A 19,248-nucleotide genomic window follows, 5' to 3' on the forward strand; every position below is an offset into this window, starting at 1 on the left:
TGTAACAAGTACATCCAAACTGATGAAAGTAAGAGATATTGGGTCTTCTTCCTTTAAAGAGTTCATATGCTGTTTTCTCCAACATAGGTCTGATATAGATCCTATTTTGAATATAACATGAAGTATTGACTGCTTCTGCCCAAAAATGTTTAGCTAAATTGTTTTCATGGATCATGGTTCTGGCCATTTCTTGTAAGGTTCTGTTCTTTCTTTCTACAACCCCATTTTGTTGTGGAGTTCTAGGAGAAGAAAACTCATGGAGAATCCCATGTTTTTCACAAAAAAGTTCAAATGGCTCATTTTCAAATTCTCCACCATGATCACTTCTGACTTTCAAAATTTTCAATTCTTTTTCAGATTGTATTTGAGTGCAGAAGCTGCTAAACACTTCACATGCATAGTCTTTACTTTTAATGAATTTTACCCAAGTCCATCTGCTGTAATCATCAACAATGACTAATCCATATTTACTTCCATATAAGGATGCAGTGTTAACTGGACCAAAAAGATCAATATGGAGTAATTCTAAGGGTCTGGAGGTTGATACAATGTCTTTAGATTTGAACGAACTTTTCACAATTTTCCCTTTCTGACATGCACCACAAAGTGCATCTGAATGATAATCAATGTTAGGCAATCCTTTGACCAGTTGTAACTTGCTAATTTTAGAAATTAATCTCCAATTAGCATGTCCCAACCTTTTATGCCATACCCATTTTTTATCATTCATTGACAGAAGGCAAACTACCTTCTAATCAGCCAGATCAGAGAAATTTATTTTATAGACATTCTCAACTCTCTTTCCCTTGAATGTAATGGATTTGTCATCCTTGTTAACTAGTGTGCAGTTGGTCTTACTGAACGTTACATCATACCCATTGTCACAAAATTGACTTATGCTCAATAGGTTATGCTTCAGACCATCTACTAGCCACACATTATTAATTGAGATGGAGGAATTACCAATAGTACCTGTACCAATGATCTTTCCAGTTTGGTTGCCACCAAACTTCACTTCTCCTCCATCTTTCATTGTAAGGGTAAGGAACAAAGCTTTCTCTCCAGTCATGTGCCTTGAACATCCGCTGTCTAGGTACCATGACCTTTGTTTCTCTCTTGCCCTTAAGCACACCTGCATTTTTGGCCAATTCAGATTTAGGTACCCATATCTTCATGGGTCCTTTTGGGTTAGTTTTGGAGGTTTTACTTTTCCTCCCTTGTACCTTAGGGTGAATGCTGAGTGGCTTCTGATCATTCAATACTTTAGGTTTGACACCTTTTGGTATTGTTTTCTCAGAAGCAGTAGCTGCTTTGTTCTTCTGATCCTTTTGTTTTAGAATTTTAGATTCTGGTTTAATCAGATTCTGATGAACAGATTCTGATCTTTTCAGAATTTTAATCTTTTGACTCTTAGGATCAGATTTTGTCATTACCTTGATCTTAAGATTCTCTGGCTTTGATGTGATCTTAGCCTGTGAACCTGAAGCTTCAGGTTTTGACTGAACAGCAGTTATAGCATTTGTACCTTCAGGCACAAAGGTGGATTTCAATCCATCCTTGATACAATCACAGTAGCTCTTGAGACTGTATTCTTTGGATTTCTCCTCAGAATATCCAATCCCTTTGCCTTTGTTCTTGTATGTGCTGTAGATCATAGAAGCAACTTTGCTTCTGTCTATTCCAGCCATAATAAAATCATCCAAGGCAATCTCATGTTTATTGCCTGAACCTTTATCACATTTTTCTTGTAGCTTCTGACAAAGACTCTTGAGTCTATCTTCATATGTTGTTGATATGAGGTTAAACCCTTTGAGTTCTTCTTCAGAAGCTTTCAGTTCCAATAGAGTTGACTTTTGTTGTTTCATCAAATCAACATATTTTTCTTTTAAATCTGTCAACTCATTGGTTCTGTGTTCAAACAGTGATAAAAGTTCTTTTAGAGAATCAACAAGTTCTTGTCTAGGGATTTTGGAATATACCTCATTTTCATCTTCTGAATCTGATTCAGCTTCTGATACTGCTTCTGATGATACTGTTGCCACTAACCCAACGGCTGCCTTAGCATCATCATCAGCTTCTTCTTTATCAGAACCAGATTCACTATCCAAATCTTCCCAGGTTGCCATCAAACTCTTTTTGATTTGCTTTCTGAATTTACTGGAGTTGAAGCTTGATTTCTTGGATTTGCCTTTAAACTTCTCCTTCTGAAGATCAGGGCAATCAGCAATGAAATGACCAGGCTTCTTACAATTGAAGCATCCCTTCTGATCTTCTTTCTTGAAGTTCTTGTAGCTACCTTTCTTGCTCAAAAATTTCTTCTGCTTCCTTGCCAGATACTCAAGCTTGTTGGACAGCATAGCCATCTTTACAGATTGATCTTCATCAGAATCTCCATCAGGTGATTCTTCTTCAGATTCACTGGCTTTGTAGGCTTTGGAAGACTTTGAGGTCTTTCCTTTAGATGGTAAAGCAATGGATTTACTCTTCTTAGAGGTTTCATGCTCATTTAGACTCATTTCATGCACTTTGAGTGAGCTAACAAGATCTTCAACACTTAAAGTATTTAGATCCTTAGCTTCCTCAATAGCAGTTACTTTGGGTCTCCATCTTGAAGGTAGGCTTCTCAAAATCTTACTAACATGATCAGAAGAAACATAGCTTTTCTTCAGTATTTGCAATCCAGAAACTAAAGTTTGAAATCTTGAGTACATTTCTTCTATACTCTCATCATCCTTCATTCTGAAAAGTTCATACTGATGAACTAGCATCAAAGCTTTAGCCTCTTTTACTTTCTTGCTGCCTTCAAAGTTTGCACAAAGAGAAGCAAACATAGCTTTCGCAGTAGATTTGTCACTCATTTTCATGTATTCGGTGCGAGGTATAGAAGCCACAATGATTCCTCTTATCTTGTGGTGTTTCTTATAAAGCTTCTTCTGAGCAGGAGTATGTATTCTTCTGTCTATAGCAGCTCCTTCTTCATCCAAATCCAGATCATCAACTCCATCTTCCAGTATATCCCATAGCTCTTCATCCAATCCCATGATAAAGCTGTACATATTAGTTTTCCACCATGAAAACTCTTCTGGATCTCCATTAAACTTTGGAGCTTTTCCAGAGTCTGTTTTCTTGTCAGCAGTATCATAGTCATGCTTGACACTTGTGTATTTTGTAGTAGTTGATTCCTCATCTCCAGACATGTTTTTCTAATAGATCTTGAACTGTAACACGGTTAAGTGCTGTGATAACAGAGCAAGCTCTGATACCAATTGAAGGTGAGAAAAACACAAGAAGGGGGGGTTGAATTGTGTTTTCTTTTTCTGTCTAAAAAAAATTCTTCTTCTGATAAAACTTCAGAAGCAGTTTGAGAGTGCTTCTGATGAAATGATCAGAATCAGATATGCAGCGGAAAGAACAGAGCAGAGAAAAGAAAGACAAAGACACAAGCAGTTATCCTGGTTCCTTCCACAACACGGAAGTAGTCCAGTCCCCCTTGCACTTCCAAGGAGATTTCACTATAATCACAAGATTACAACTGCTCAATACTTTCTAAGTATGAGACTTCACAAAACTATGCTCAAGCACACACGCAAGAGTCTTCCAATGCTCAAGCACTAAGCAAGAGACTTCTAATGCTCAAGCACGCAGGCAAGAGACTTCTAATCAAACAAAAATACAGAGAATTGAGTTTGAATTGAACACTTGATATACAATCAGTGGTGTTCACAATACAATACAGAAAAGACTCTAGACTTTGAATTTCTAAGATGTATCAAATCAGTGCAGAAATTCAGTGTGCTTTGTAGAATCAAATTGACAGAGTTTTGGCGCTTTTAAACTTATGTATATCTCTGTTTTATCTTCAAGTCTTCACTCCTTTATATAGAGGCGTGAAAGAGACGTTGAGATAATCAGCACGTCTAAAGAGTCGTTTGAAATCCTTTGATTATCCACCAGTGATCCTTTGCCTGATTTGGGTGTAGTCCTTTGAAGAATAAACTTCAAATTCATTCCCATCTTGAGTTGTACAAATTCTGCAGGCATGGCTGTTGTTTTGTCTTGTAGCGTAGACAGAAAACAGAGTAGTGGAGGTAGTGGTTGTACACTTGTACTTTGTCAACTCTATTAACGAGAGACAAGAGCTCAGTGCTATCCATATATCCGTTGATACCTCCCTTTCAGTTCTTCGTTCTTCTTTGATAAGACTGAATTGAGAATCAGCAACTTTGAATCTTCAGTTTGATTAAAGGATCAAATGTAGCTTCTGGTGAAAATATTGCTTCTGATGAAAACTTTTGCTTCTGATGAAAATATTGCTTCTGATGACTTTCTGCTTCTGATGACGTCATCTCTTCAGGAGCAGTTTAGCTTCAGGAGCAGTTTTCTTCAGATGCTCAGAATTTCTTTTTCTTTCCATTGTTCTTCCAAGACCTATTGAAATAACTTGAGTAGCCTTTGGTCCTGTACACTTGAACAATTATTAGTAATAACCAATTGACAATTTTTAATACCTTGTTATCATCAAAACTTAATAAGGTTCATTGTGAAACACATTTTGTTCCAACAGAATCGATGAATATGTATTCATTGGGTATGCTATTAATAGAAAAACTTGTAGGTTTTATGACTTAAATGATAAAGTGATCAAAAAATCAAATGCCGACTTCTATGAAAATAAATGCCCTTTTAAATTAAAGAATAGTGGGGGCACTAATGGGGACGTTGGTGGGGGCACTACATTTGATCACATTCCAGTAATCAGAAATAGTTATGAAAACATCGTACAAGATGTTATAGAACCTCAAAGAGGTAAGAAATCAATATTTGCTAAAAAGTATGGACCCGTTATATGTCCTATCTATTGGAAAAGGATCCATTAAGCGTTAAAGAAGCTTTGTCTTTATTGGATGCTAATTCACGGAAAGAAGCAATAAGCGATGAAATGGATTCTATGAAGTCTAAAGAAACATGACATTTAGTATACTTGACTCTTGGTTGCAAATCAATCAGTTGTAATTGGATTTTGAAAAAGAAACTAAAACTTGATGGATTAGTTGATAAATGCAAGGCTTGCCTTGTAGTCAAAGGTTTTAGATAAAGAAAAAATAGATTTCTTCGACACTCATTCACCGGTCACTAGAATCATGTCTATAAGGGTAGTAATTTCGTTAGTTGTTGTTCATAACTCGCTAGTACACCAAATGGATATGAAATTAAAGCTGCTTTTTTAAAAGATGAACTAGAAGAAGAAATCGCGATATGGAACAACCTGGAGATTTTGTGATTCATGGACATGAAAACAAGGTATAAATCTCTTTATAGTCCAAAACATGCTCATATTGAATGGCATGATAGAATTGATAATCTAATGGTATTGAATGATTAGAAAGCGAATAAATATAATAATATAATATTAAATTAATAAATATCATTAACAGTCTCCATGCATTTAACTCGGTTAGTATGAACATTGCATAATATATACAATGGCTGGGCTCCGAACTTCGGATACCTTACATATTCACTTTAAGAGGAGAAAAATGTCCAGAAAAACTTTCAAATAATATTTAATAATTTATTAGTTACTTTACAAAAATAATCTTTTGTGTTCAACACCAAATTAATAATGATAAATATAAACAAAATTTTGAATGTATTAAATGATTATCAAAAAATATTTTATACCTATTTTAACAATAAATATTTTAGACCTTTTTTATGAATTTTTTTTATACCTTAACAATTGAAAAAAAAAAAAAAAACTTTGATTCAAAAAATAAATTGAAAAAAAAAAACTTTAATTTTTTAATTTTAAAGTTTAAGGTGTCAAAATACTTTACATAGTTATCTAACAGAGTTTAATGATGGTGAGTTGACAGTCTAAAATAACTTCGCACACACGATTAATCAAAATATTCATAATTGCCACATAAATTAAAAACATTAATTGATGTGACAATTCTAAATGTTTTTATTGGTCGTGTGTGCAAAGTTATTTTGGATCGTCAACTCCGCCACCGTTAAACTCTACTCCCTCCGGTCACATTTATAAGAAAAAAAAAATACTTTTTACATTCGTTGAATATATAATGTATTTGATATATATGTAGACCAAATACATTAGGGGTTGAATGAATCTAAAAAGTACTATTTTGCTTACAAATATGATCGAAGGGAATATCTATTAACTCCAATGTTCACATTAATTTTTTTCAATGCTTTATAAAGTAGTCAATGTTCACATTAATTTTTTTTCAATGCTTTATAAAGTTGTCAATGTTCACATGCTCACATTAATTTTTTTCAATGTTTTATAAAGTAGTCAATGTTCACGTTAATGTGTAGTGGGTTGTAAGGTGAGGGCTGCCAATACTTTATAAACACTATACACATATTTCTAAGTAATGTGAGAAGAAATGGATACAATGGAAGTGAAGTTCTTTCAAAAAAAAAAAAAAAAAAAAAAAACTCCTTGATGGAAGTGAGGTATGTGACAATTGCTTCCCCCTCTCTTGTCTTTTACTTGTATTTATTTATATGAATTTTTTGTTAAACTTTGATGCATTGTTACTTTGTTAGTGTGAAAATTGTATACAATCAATTGTCATTTTTAATGATCTAAAATTTATGATCGATTAACAATGTACAAAATCTTTACATTGACCGTATATATGAATTCAATTCATTGTTTTTTTGGTTTTATATTCTATTCTAAGGCTAAATCTTGATTCAGTTCAACTATTATATACAATAGCAGGGTTAAAATGCAGAGGTTTTATTGAATACCAAGAAGGAATTCAAGTAAATTTGTGAGCATAACTATAAATTAGATGAAGAAATTGGAATATACACCTTAGATGCGGCTTTGTGAAAACCGAGGTAGGAGACATTTCTGAACCCTTTGTAAGTTAAGTAAAAAATCTTAACAAGAATATACATATAAATTTAGTCCCTAATTTGGTTATATATGTTTTTTTTAAGTATGGTTATATATTTTGTCTGCTGCAATTTTAAATAGCGGCTACAAAGTGAAATTTGAACAAATCACTATTCTTTTTAAGATTCACTATTTAATAACAAATGTACCCAATATAAATCTACTTGGTAACTTAATGTATATATAATGATAGGTGTGAAGTCCAAAATGCAATGCATTCATGAACAAAAATCATAGCTAAAAGTTGATGAAGATGATGATGGTATGATCTCAACTCATGCTACTGATCCTGATGAACTAATATCTAAAGAAAATGACAAAGTTTGGAAATTGATTCAAGAAATCAAAGGTAAGATGCATGCATGCCAGAAAAAGGTTTTTGAATTTCCATGGCAAAACATTACTGGCTCAACGGAACCATCATTCATGAAAGAAAAATTCAAAACAAACGGTGGTTATGTTATGTTATAACCACCGTTTGAGTTAGATTTTTCTTTCATGAGTGATTGTTCCATTGAGCTAGTAATGTTTTGCCAAAGAAACTCAAAAGCTTTTTCCTAGTGTGCATGCGTTTTACCTTTGATTTCTTGAATCAATTTCGAAACATTGTCATTTTGTTTAGTTATTAGTTCATAAGGATCAGTAGCCTTGTGAATCAATGCTTGCGCTGAAGGTATTAGTTCAACAGCTGCTTCTAGACTGATTTTTTATTTATTTTTTGGATTCTGAGTGGAATCTTTCAAAAATAAAGCAAGCTATTGTGCACAATTTTCTTCTGGGTCAACAGAAAATGGTTTATGTGTATGAGTTATTGGCGGCTGGATCAATGAACTGAATGGAGGAAGATAAGTATAGAAGAACTACTTGGGAAGCGTGCGTTTCTTGCATGATTTTTAGTGCGGAGGTTGTTAAGGATCCTTCTAAATAGAAAGCTGAGAAGAATGAAGATGATATACTTAGGGATATGGTTGAAGAGAATAAGTCTAAAGCTATTCATATGATTATGAAGAATGAAAAGGCTTCAACAAGCTAATAAAAGGTAAGGGAAAAAACATTTCTACATTGAATGTTGTTCTAAATTAACTTATATGCTATTCAAATGATTTTATCAGCACCCTTTGTGCATATAAATATTGGTATCCATCATTCTGTTTTATTTGTCACAGGGTCATTCATAAAGCTTGTAGTAGCAGGAGGAACTGTAGGAAGGGAGTAAAGGCACAAGCCATTTTGCTTATGTAAAGCCCCCATTGTTTATGAGAATAAAATTTTCATCACATATTGAATATTTTATTTTAATTATTAATTTGGAAGACTCTTGGTGTGAATAATAATGATATTAGATTATTGTTTTTTATTATGTAAAAGTTTGATCTAATTCAGAAGTTTGTTCTTGTGCAAAATAAATGAGAAGGGTATTTTCACTACAAGAAAATCAGTGATTAGCTACAATTTAGTTAGGAGTTAGCTGTCATGAAGGCCGTAGCATGGATTGGGCGGCAAATTGCCTAGCAAATATTTCCGAACCAATTGGCTACTAATATTTAGAAAATCCTAGCTACTTTGCAACTAATACGTAGCAATATACTTTTCGAAAGTTTATATTTCCTAGCAATTTCAAAGTCAACTACTAGCAATTAAGAATTTCATATTTTAATGTTAATGTAAATGATAAAGCTAGTTACCTAAAAAATATTAAAAAATTTAATTAGCTGTTAATAATAGGCATTGATACACACTTGTGAGAGTTAACTTAAAATCAGGTTTCTGCAGAATCGTGGCACGACGGCTGGGCAACGTGGCACGATGGAGGTTTTAGTTTTTTGGGCAAGGCACTGGAAAAATCGTGGCACGATGGGGTCTCATCGTGGCACGATAGTGCGCTGGCGGATAAAAATAAAACGTATTTTTGGGAGCAGATTTGTTACAGTTTTGTTACAGATTTGTTACAGATTTTAAGCAAGACTTTTACTATAAATATAGGCCTTGTATCAGGCTATTTTGAGAGAGATAGAGGGGGCTGAAACAAGGGTTTAGAAAAGCAACAACAAAACTAGGGTTTGTATAGAGTTTATCTCTTTGGAACAAACACTAGGGTTTGTGGGTTGATTCACCTTGGGAAACACTATTAGGATTGGAGTCTCTTGGTTACGGGAAGAGATTGAGACTTTGGGTAGAATTAGGCGGGAGACTTATTCTTGTAACTCATTGATTTCTCTTTGTAACGAAACTCATCATATAGTGGATTGGAGAGCTGCTCTCTCCCCCATACTAGGTCAGATTGGACCGAACTGGGTCAACAAATATCTTTGTGTTCTTCTTCTTCTTTGTGTTCTTCTCGCCGTTGTTTTCTACTTTTGGCTTGTATTTAATTATTCCATACGCTTTGTTTTGGTTGCTTGATTATCCCTTGCTCCACACATCAAGTTGTTATTGGTGTGATTTTTCATCGAATTCACAACATCACTAATTACTGAACAATTAACAAATAACGTATTCCATAATCAAACTACCAAATTAACACATATTCCCTAACAATCAATCATTTCACTAACACTTTATTACTAGCAAGTAGCAACACATTTGTATAGTAATATAAATTTTCAACATGCTCTGCATGATCCTAGAACTTGCTCATATTCTGACATCGTCACTGTAATCATCAAACCCATGCCTTCACTTTGTTATTCTCTACTTAGGACTTTTCATTTTTTTCCCATGCCTTCACATCAAATAACCTTTTCTCTGTCTCTATTTCTCCAATAACAAAACCTGTATAGAACAAATGGCACTAACAATAAACATGGGAATTAAAATGTATTGGCTGAACATAAACTTAAAATGTATTGGTTGAGCTATGTAAATTAGTTAATGGAAATCCAAATGACATGGTTTCCATTTACTAATCTCCAATTGTAATTCTAGAGCACTTAACACATTTTCTTAACCACGTATTCATTAGGGTATCGCGTTTTCTACTTTAGAAAAAAATAATTCTTTAAAAAACTGCAGATAGCTAGCAAAGAAAAAACTTAAAATTCATATACATCAAAATGCTATAAAGAAGGAGCAGTTCAGTTTTTATAATGGTACAATTGTGAAGGCCAAAGCTGAAATGATACCTCCAAATCTCGATTCTTCACGTCTGCAACGAAGTTCTATTTCATATAACGCAAGATCTGAATTCATTGTCCTCACTCACTATACTCAATCAAATGAATGCGAATAAATTTTTTGCATCAAATAAATATTTATGCCAAATCTGTAATTTGTTAAATAGATAATACTCATCAATACAAGAAGCCATTTCCCACCTTTATGTGGATGTGTAACTAAAAGAATATAATAAGTATCTAAGCATTTTCCTTTATTTAATTAGTATTTCTAAGTTTAATCAACTCCAAAATACACATTGGGCTGACCCTGCATCTGAATCTTAATTATATTACATGAAAGTGTAGTATATTAAAATAATACAATCAATTTGGGTCTGCTATTAAAACTAAATTGCTCATCTGACTTTCTATTCCAAATAATAGGTCTGACATCTACTTAAAAACAAGCCCATGATTTTACTTTTAGTTATAAAAGATTTCATTTTAAAATTTGATTTAGTCATGTCCTACCTACATACCATAGGGTCTGCCTTGCATCTAAATCTTGATCATATTACATGGATCAAATTTGGTGGTAAATGATGGAGGGAAAAGGTTTGTTATTGGACCGATGAAGATGAACTCCCTATTCTCATTGCCCATTGCAAGCTTGCATTGAAGGATTACAATGAAAAAAATATGCATAAGCAGGTGAACCTGCTTATTAGAGTATACAATATTGTATGTTTATTCATTAACTACCTTAAACTAATCGTTCTTCTTAATTATTAGGGTTCATCTTTTGTGTTTCATCAACTTTGGTACTGCTGATCCGGTGTATTACATTACCTTTCAAGCAAAAGCAAAAGAAGTTCCTTCCAACAGCCCTGCTATAACAACTTTTCACGCTGAAGTATGGGACAATCAAGATACACCACCTGAGGTCAAAGCGTGTGCCATTAAAATCTAGTACACTCCACCATTGTAATAATAACGTATCCATCCTTTGATTTTATATTTGCTTCTGCTATACATATACGTTGCATTCAAGTTACAATATTTGCTTACTGGTGTAGTGATATATGTAATCACAACGGTATACCCTAACCCTAATCTCTATTCCTTTTGTAGGAATCTACCTGCTATGGATATGGTCGTTTTGTTTATGACTTGATTATAGTTTTGCAATTTCAAAGATCATTTTGAAATATTGATAATATGGGGTACTAGATTGTAAGAACCATTCAATTTTAAGGGTTAACTTGGGGTATTTACTCTACTTTAAACTATACCTTGTCTATTGCACATACTTTTCTTAGTGGGTAAATGAGGGAAACTGTCTTTTTCTTTTATTTGTGGTTTACAGAATGTTGTGTTACTTTGCACATCGATAAGACACTGTTATTCCTAAACCGCGCTTTTCCGAGAAACTAGTATGCCCTTTCGATACATAGAACCGCTAGTTATAGACGATCAACAAGAAGTTTTTTTAAGATTTAAATATGCAGAATTTGCATCTCAAATTAGTTATAGATTATGCATGCTTATAATTATTCCTTTTGTATTTTATTTACTTCATAACTAATTTCAATATTTTATTTACTTCATATAATACATATTGCTTCTAGAGTTTCATTTTTTTCTTAATTTGATCCGAGCACCATTATGCTGTGAATAAAACATCATTTATACTTAATTGTCAAGAGTGAACAAAATTGAATTGCAATTTCTTATTTACTATGTATGGTGAATTTAGCTTTGGCAAATATCTCAACCTCTGTCCATTATATTCGAGAGACATTATTGGTGTGTTTGGTTTGCAAAACAGTAAGTATTGTACAGAACAGTACAAGACAAAACAACATAACATTAGGCAGAACAGCACATGACAAATTTTTTATGGCAATGAGTAATTTTTTGTTTTATACGATTTTTGGGGGACAAAATGGTATTTTGGTATTTTAGACAACTTGTACGTGGGACAAAAAGTTGTGTTGTGGTTTCGTGAGTGACAAAAATATGAGTTTTTGTCCTGTCTCTTGCCTCCAGATTGTCCTATACCTGAAACAATTTTACAAATCAAACACTGGACAACTAGAGTTGTTCTATCCTGTCTTTCATTTTTTAGCAAATAAAACGCACCCGTATGGTCAGGCTTCATATAAAGTAATGAAGGTTAAGTTCTATATGCGTCTTTTAGTCTCATTAGCTACGAACAGGGTATATATAGTGTTCTCAATATACCGAAAACTGATAAGGAAGTGGTACAAACTACAAAGAATGTGATTTATTTGATCACATGTTATCTAAGATAGACACCAAAAAAATATAGAGGAATATATAAAATCAAAGAATCATAACAAATTAAAATAAGATGGCTATTATATGTTCTTCATCATTGATCTCTCATCAGAACCTTGGACGCTTACACTCAGCAGGAATACCTTCTGGGAATCGCTTAAGATCGTTGCAGTAATTATAGATCATAAAGTATTTCTGAACCCATCTCAATCTTCTTCTACCATAAGCATCAAGCTCATTGCTTTGCAATGCAGAATCAGAGAAGGAAGTGGAAGAGACAGAAGATAACTCAGTAGCTTTGAAATTGCGGTAGTAAGCTGTAAAGGGTGCTTTGGACCAATCAGTTTTCACCAAACCACCTCTTGTAGCCCAATCATCAGCATTCCAGAGACTTGAATAGATTCTCATTGGTTGGTTCTTTGGGAATGGAATACCAATTGATTCAGCATTCTTGAAGATCCTTATTGGGGTGTTGTCAACCAAAAATCTGCAATTAGTTACATGAACTTGTTAGCGTGTTTGTTATAAGCACATAATTGAGTTCTTTATACAAACACGAACTTAAATATATATTACTTACATAATGTGTTGTGGCTTCCAGATGATAGAGTAAGTGTGGAAGTTCTTGGTTGGGTCGAACCAGAGGTAGAATTGTTGTTCTCTGTTTCCTTTGCCTTGAGAAAACACGTTTGTGTGGAGAATGTAAGGATCGCCACTAACATTTCCTAAGAACTCAAAATCAATTTCATCATGAGTCGGTCCCTGTGATGACAACTGCACCATATATCATCGTTATTTACTTGCAGCACCACAATACACAAGAAGCAAAACAGAAACAGAACAAAAATATTCTCATAAAAGCTTTTGATATCGTGTTGAAGCTATTTTAATTAAAGTTGCTTTCGGAATAGAAAGAATATATGATATGCTAAATGAGGAAGTAAAGAAAGGAATAAAAAATGAAGTACATACATAGTAAGCAGTAACAGTTCCAGCAGAATTTCCAGCAACAAGTTTAAGTTGCATATCAATTCTACCAAATAAATACTCTTTCTTGGATTGGAAGCCAGAGCCAGAAGTTTTATCAAGAGAAAGAGATAGAAGTTGACCACCATTGAATATCTTAGCACGGTGGTCACCCCAAGTTAGATCAAAGTCTTGGTTGAAGTTAGCAGAACATGTAGCTACCAAGGAGCTAATTATCATGACTCCAATCAGCATACTGTTAATGCCAATAGAATAAGCCATATTAATTAATTTGCACAGAGAAATGTGTGTGTGTGTGTGAGAGAGAAATATTAATGTAATTGTTGTGATGTGTGAAGGATGTGTTAGAATTAGAAAAGAGGGTCTATATATGTGTGTTAGGGACTTGGGGTGAGAAATTAGAATGGGAATATGTTGTGGATTGTAGTGTAAGGTGGTGAGACGCGTGAATGGAGTCTGGTATACCCCAAAAGTTGGTGCCAGCTTTGCAAGTTTTTGAAAGCTGGATGCTTTTGTTTGATCATAGTTTTTAAATTATGCTTGCTTGATTTTGTTTTGGGATTTTCCAACGAACCAACGTTATGAATTGCATGAGTCAATAATTATCATAGCGACCTAATTATGTTACGTATGTGTAGGCGCCCACACGTTTTGATATGGTTTGGGCCAAAAACTTGGAAATGAAATTAGGTGCTGGATGGCAACCGAGGTGAATGAGATGAAGGAACTGATCTAGCTAGTGATAAAACAACGAAAATTGATGTTTACACTGTAAACAAGTTAAGAAACACCATGAAACGATAAATTTAACCTCAATTTCTATCAGCAGTTAACTACCATCCGTTAAAAACCATCGACAGTTAACTGCTGATAAATTCGTGGTTTTTCCTAGAATCCTTTGATGTGGGAACATCATTTTTCTAAATCAACTCCTTTACGATATGTTAGCAAGTTGCGGGGTCATTTTGAGTCCTTAAGGCAGGGTCACATTAGGGAGGGGTGAAAAAAGTGAAAATCAATTTGTGTGAACATCAATTCTTTTACTAAAAGCTACTTCCTCCGTCTCAATTTAAATGAATCTTTTGCTCATTTCACACTTATAAAGAAAAGACCATTACTTTTTTCGCTCTGCTATTCTCACACACCCTGCAAAAAAGACCAAAATATTCTTGATTTGGATTATATAATCTGAGCTGATTGTTAACATTTTTTGGATTATAAAATCCGAAATTATTTCGAACTGTGATTTCAGTGTTGTATTTGATGTTAGAGGTCTCTACTGACCATCGTAGTATCCCCGTACTAGCTAGAGTGTTGAGATCTAAATGACCTATATCCTATCATATTTTTCTTCTCTTTTTTTTTTTGGCTTAATTTCAGTTTTGGTACCCCTATTTTCTTCATTTTGTGAAATTGGTCCCCCCTATTTTAAAATTCGACAATTTTGGTCGCTCTATCAAATATTTTGTCTAAAATATTGTGATATGATATGTTTTAAATAAAGTTTTCAAGAGAATTTTGTTACAATTTCATTGATGTTGATTTTTTTCCATCTTCATATCATATTCCACAACATTTAAAATTTATCACGTCACTTTTTTATTGTTCAAAAATATGATGGAATGACCAAAAGTGTCGAATTTTAAAATAGGGGGACCAATTATGCAAAATGGTGAAAATAGGGGGACCAAAACTGCAATTAAACCTTTTTTCTGGACCAATTTTTTTTTTTTACCTATTTCTTTTTTAGCCCACACTTTTCGCAAACATAACGTTTCCACTTTCCCTTTTCTACACATTTTCAAAAACAAAAGAGAACACAGACATATCGTTCCTTTTTGACGCCGGCAAGGGCATTCCGATGACAACAAAGTCAACATTTTCTTATTTCACATTCAAAACGAAAAGGTCAGCGTTTTCAAAATGAAAAATAGAGCTTCAACATATTAACATATATATGTCATATTAATTTTAGTTAAACTCGTACGAGTTCACCCAAATAAAATGAATTGAGGTAAAGTTCCAAGTTGAAAAACCTTGCTAACGATAATTTTCTTAAAATCATCAAGATGACAAAAAGACAGTTCCTACTGATGAAGTCCTAGTTCCTACTGGTTGAAGCATGTGGAACTAGTGAAAGAGGAAGAAACCATTAATTTAGGTCCTAATAAACTATCTCCCCCTCTTCAATTTAATCCCTAAACTACAAAAATATACTAGATAGTCCCTAAACTATACAAAATTCATCAATTTAGTAGTTTAGTTCCTAAATTAAACTCTCTCTTCAATTTAGTCCATAAACTATAAAAATATACTAAATTAGTCCTTGAACTATACAAACCAGTTACGTTACCCAATCTTCCTTAATAATTGATTCAAGGTTTATCTCAAAAGAGTATCATTGTTATTGTGATACGACAAAGGACAGTGGCAAAAGCCCCCTCAATGAGGGTAATGTATTTGTAAATACTCAAAACATTCGAGTAAATGAAAAAAAGGAAGTGAGCTCTCAAGAAGAATGGGAAAGATAAAAATCAAGTGATTTTTCCGGTAGAAGTAGATCACCGTGTGATTTTGACTGCACACTTAAAAAAAATAGTGAGTTTTGATTTTTCTAATAGAACTTTATGAATAACCACGTAATAATTATTATATTTTATACAAAAATACAATTTCTTTTTATATTTTATATATTACTCACTTGTAGTACTCTTAAGCAAGTCAATCTACAATATATGAAAAATACTCCCTCCAATCCGGACTATAAGAGAAGAATCTATTTTTAGGTTCATTGAATAATTAATATATTTAGACTACAGTGTAGAGTAAATACATCATTTATTTAATGAACTTAAAAAAAAAAAAAATCTTCTCTTATATTAAGGACCGTAGCGAGTAATAAACTATAAGTTAGTCGATAGCACAATTAAGGCTTAATTATGTGCATTAAGAGAAATTTTCGCCATAGTAATTTTTGTAATAAACATTGAGATGAATTTTCATCATTTTCAAATTACAAGTTCATTGGTGTATTCCGCGACAAGTAAAGTTTATTGACAAGCAAAGTATTAGGGATTCATAGTAACAAAGTAATGAAGGTTGAGTTCTATATGCGTCATATGTTTCAATTTAGTCCTCATTAGATACGAATATAGTATATATAGTGTTCTCAACGTATAGATTGAAAAGTGATAAGGAAGTGGTACAAAGAATTTGATTTATTTGATCATGTGCTATCTAAAATAGACACCAAAAAAATATAGAGGAATATATAAAATCAAAGAATCATAACAAATTAAAATAAGATGGCTATTATATGTTCTTCATCATTGATCTCTCATCAGAACCTTGGACGCTTACACTCAGCAGGAATACCTTCTGGGAATCGCTTAAGATCGTTGCAGTAATTATAGATCATAAAGTATTTCTGAACCCATCTCAATCTTCTTCTACCATAAGCATCAAGCTCATTGCTTTGCAATGCAGAATCAGAGAAGGAAGTGGAAGAGACAGAAGATAACTCAGTAGCTTTGAAATTGCGGTAGTAAGCTGTAAAGGGTGCTTTGGACCAATCAGTTTTCACCAAACCACCTCTTGTAGCCCAATCATCAGCATTCCAGAGACTTGAATAGATTCTCATTGGTTGGTTCTTTGGGAATGGAATACCAATTGATTCAGCATTCTTGAAGATCCTTATTGGGGTGTTGTCAACCAAAAATCTGCAATTAGTTACATGAACTTGTTAGCGTGTTTGTTATAAGCACATAATTGAGTTCTTTATACAAACACGAACTTAAATATATATTACTTACATAATGTGTTGTGGCTTCCAGATGATAGAGTAAGTGTGGAAGTTCTTGGTTGGGTCGAACCAGAGGTAGAATTGTTGTTCTCTGTTTCCTTTGCCTTGAGAAAACACGTTTGTGTGGAGAATGTAAGGATCGCCACTAACATTTCCTAAGAACTCAAAATCAATTTCATCATGAGTCGGTCCCTGTGATGACAACTGCACCATATATCATCGTTATTTACTTGCAGCACCACAATACACAAGAAGCAAAACAGAAACAGAACAAAAATATTCTCATATAAAAGCTTTTGATATCGTGTTGAAGCTATTTTAATTAAAGTTGCTTTTGGAATAGAAAGAATATATGATATGCTAAATGAGGAAGTAAAGAAAGGAATAAAAAATGAAGTACGTACGTAGTAAGCAGTAACAGTTCCAGCAGAATTTCCAGCAACAAGTTTAAGTTGCATATCAATTCTACCAAATAAATACTCTTTCTTGGATTGGAAGCCAGAGCCAGAAGTTTTATCAAGAGAAAGAGATAGAAGTTGACCACCATTGAATATCTTAGCACGGTGGTCACCCCAAGTTAGATCAAAGTCTTGGTTGAAGTTAGCAGAACATGTAGCTACCAAGGAGCTAATTATCATAACTCCAATCAGCATATTGTTTATGCCAATAGAAGAAACCATATTAATTAATTTGCACAGAGAAATGTGTGTGTGTGTGTGTGTGAGAGAGAAATATTAATGTAATTGTTGTGATGTGTGAAGGATGTGTTAGAATAAGAAAAGAGGGTCTATATATATGTGTGAGATAGAGTACGTTAGGGAAATTGGAATGAGAATATGTTATGGGAATGTAATGTAGGGTGGTGAGACGCGTGAAGAGAGTCTAGATGGAGTACCACTAAAAGCTGGTGCCAGCTTTGAACCTTTTGAAAGCTGGAAACTTTTGTTTGGTCATTGTTATTTTAATTTTGCTTATACTCATGGTTTGGGTTTATGCATATAAATAACGTTATGAATCAATAATTATCATAGCGTACTAGTTATGATACATATGGGTAGGTCCCGTTTTAATATGATTTGGAGTCAGAAAGTTGGAAAGAAAAGTAGGTCGTCGATGCCAACTGGATTTGAATGTTGATGAAGGAACCGATCTACTGATTTGAATTCGAGAGAATAAAGTCATAACTAATTCTAATATGATTTGTATTTCAGAAGTTAATTCTTAGATTTGAATTTATTGTTCGATCAACTTTTACATTAATGTGTGCAAATATAAATTATAAGAAATTCTAATATGAATCATCTTTATAAATGATCTACTTTGGATTAATATTTGAAAAATGTTAAAAACTATCGGTGATAAACATCCCATTTTGATAATACTAGATATTAATGATTCTTCGAATAAAAAAAAATATATTAATGATTCTCCTCATTTTTACTATTGAAATAATAATTTAATTAACATTAGTTTGATTAAAACAATGAAAAATAAACATGTAGCTTGTATTGAAAATGTCACGGGTTTTTATTTATGAATAATATCGTCGATCATCGTTGAAATTTTTAACAATTTTAAGTGTTGATTCATGATACGCTACTTATAAAATGGTGCACCCTAGAACCACCTTCAACTTACCTTTTTTTTTTCCTTTCAAAAATCAATTCTACATACAAAATTAATTCATTCAGTTTTTATTTTTATTTTTCTTTCAAAACCAAAAACGATATTACTTCTCCATAGGTTTAAGGATCAATGGATCATGCTTTAAGAATCCAATGTGATGGTGCCATGTGATTAGAATCACATACCCTAATTAATTTGAGGTTTCTGACATGAGTCACGAGACCACCAATGGAATGACGTAGTAATCCATATCGTTGTGCTGATAAATAACTCTCTCTGCTTGCTTTGTTCTGGCTTAGTCACAGTTTCATTTAATTTGTCTTTTGCATAGCTGACAAATTTGAATGGAAAGCTATAAAACCAGCGAAAAGAAAACAATGGTGAAATTGTTTTAGTACGAGAACGTGAGCTGGCTCCCTGCTGCAGCCACCAAACAAAGGGATAAGTTTTCCCAGAACATGTCGTTAATGAGGTCCATTATGATCCCTCACAGTGTGCAGTCA

General features: G+C 33.3%; 2 protein-coding genes and 2 long non-coding RNA genes across 5 annotated transcripts; 1 reads left to right on the forward strand and 3 right to left on the reverse strand.

Annotated features, from left to right (window-relative positions):
* Positions 1 to 6,359: 6,359 nt before the first annotated feature.
* Positions 6,360 to 8,240, forward strand: LOC11427016 (uncharacterized). 2 transcript variants are annotated; one of them, XR_003009895.2, is made up of 4 exons: positions 6,360 to 6,483; positions 6,752 to 6,876; positions 7,128 to 7,973; positions 8,101 to 8,240. It is a non-coding gene; the product is annotated as an uncharacterized lncRNA (long non-coding RNA). The 2 variants fall into 2 exon arrangements; XR_005645466.1 differs by having other exon boundaries at positions 6,408 to 6,483; positions 6,755 to 6,876.
* Positions 8,241 to 9,651: 1,411 nt separating this feature from the next.
* Positions 9,652 to 10,842, reverse strand: LOC120579431 (uncharacterized). The gene is made up of 2 exons (XR_005645241.1): positions 10,057 to 10,842; positions 9,652 to 9,706 (listed from the first exon to the last, which is right to left on the reverse strand). It is a non-coding gene; the product is annotated as an uncharacterized lncRNA (long non-coding RNA).
* A 1,392-nt stretch (positions 10,843 to 12,234) lies between these two features.
* LOC11432735 (xyloglucan endotransglucosylase/hydrolase 2) lies at positions 12,235 to 13,630 on the reverse strand. Its single transcript, XM_003601665.4, has 3 exons — positions 13,303 to 13,630; positions 12,911 to 13,104; positions 12,235 to 12,817 (listed from the first exon to the last, which is right to left on the reverse strand). The coding sequence occupies exons 1-3, from the start codon at positions 13,576 to 13,578 to the stop codon at positions 12,439 to 12,441; spliced, it is 849 nt and encodes a 282-aa protein (XP_003601713.1). The 5' UTR covers positions 13,579 to 13,630; the 3' UTR covers positions 12,235 to 12,438.
* Positions 13,631 to 16,481: 2,851 nt separating this feature from the next.
* Positions 16,482 to 17,886, reverse strand: LOC11429072 (xyloglucan endotransglucosylase/hydrolase 2). The gene is made up of 3 exons (XM_003601666.4): positions 17,524 to 17,886; positions 17,130 to 17,323; positions 16,482 to 17,036 (listed from the first exon to the last, which is right to left on the reverse strand). Exons 1-3 carry the CDS (start codon positions 17,797 to 17,799, stop codon positions 16,658 to 16,660), a joined length of 849 nt encoding a protein of 282 aa, XP_003601714.1. The 5' UTR covers positions 17,800 to 17,886; the 3' UTR covers positions 16,482 to 16,657.
* Positions 17,887 to 19,248: the final 1,362 nt, after the last annotated feature.

This window comes from Medicago truncatula, chromosome 3 (genome assembly GCF_003473485.1).
Source record: "Medicago truncatula cultivar Jemalong A17 chromosome 3, MtrunA17r5.0-ANR, whole genome shotgun sequence".
NCBI lineage: Eukaryota > Viridiplantae > Streptophyta > Magnoliopsida > Fabales > Fabaceae > Medicago > Medicago truncatula.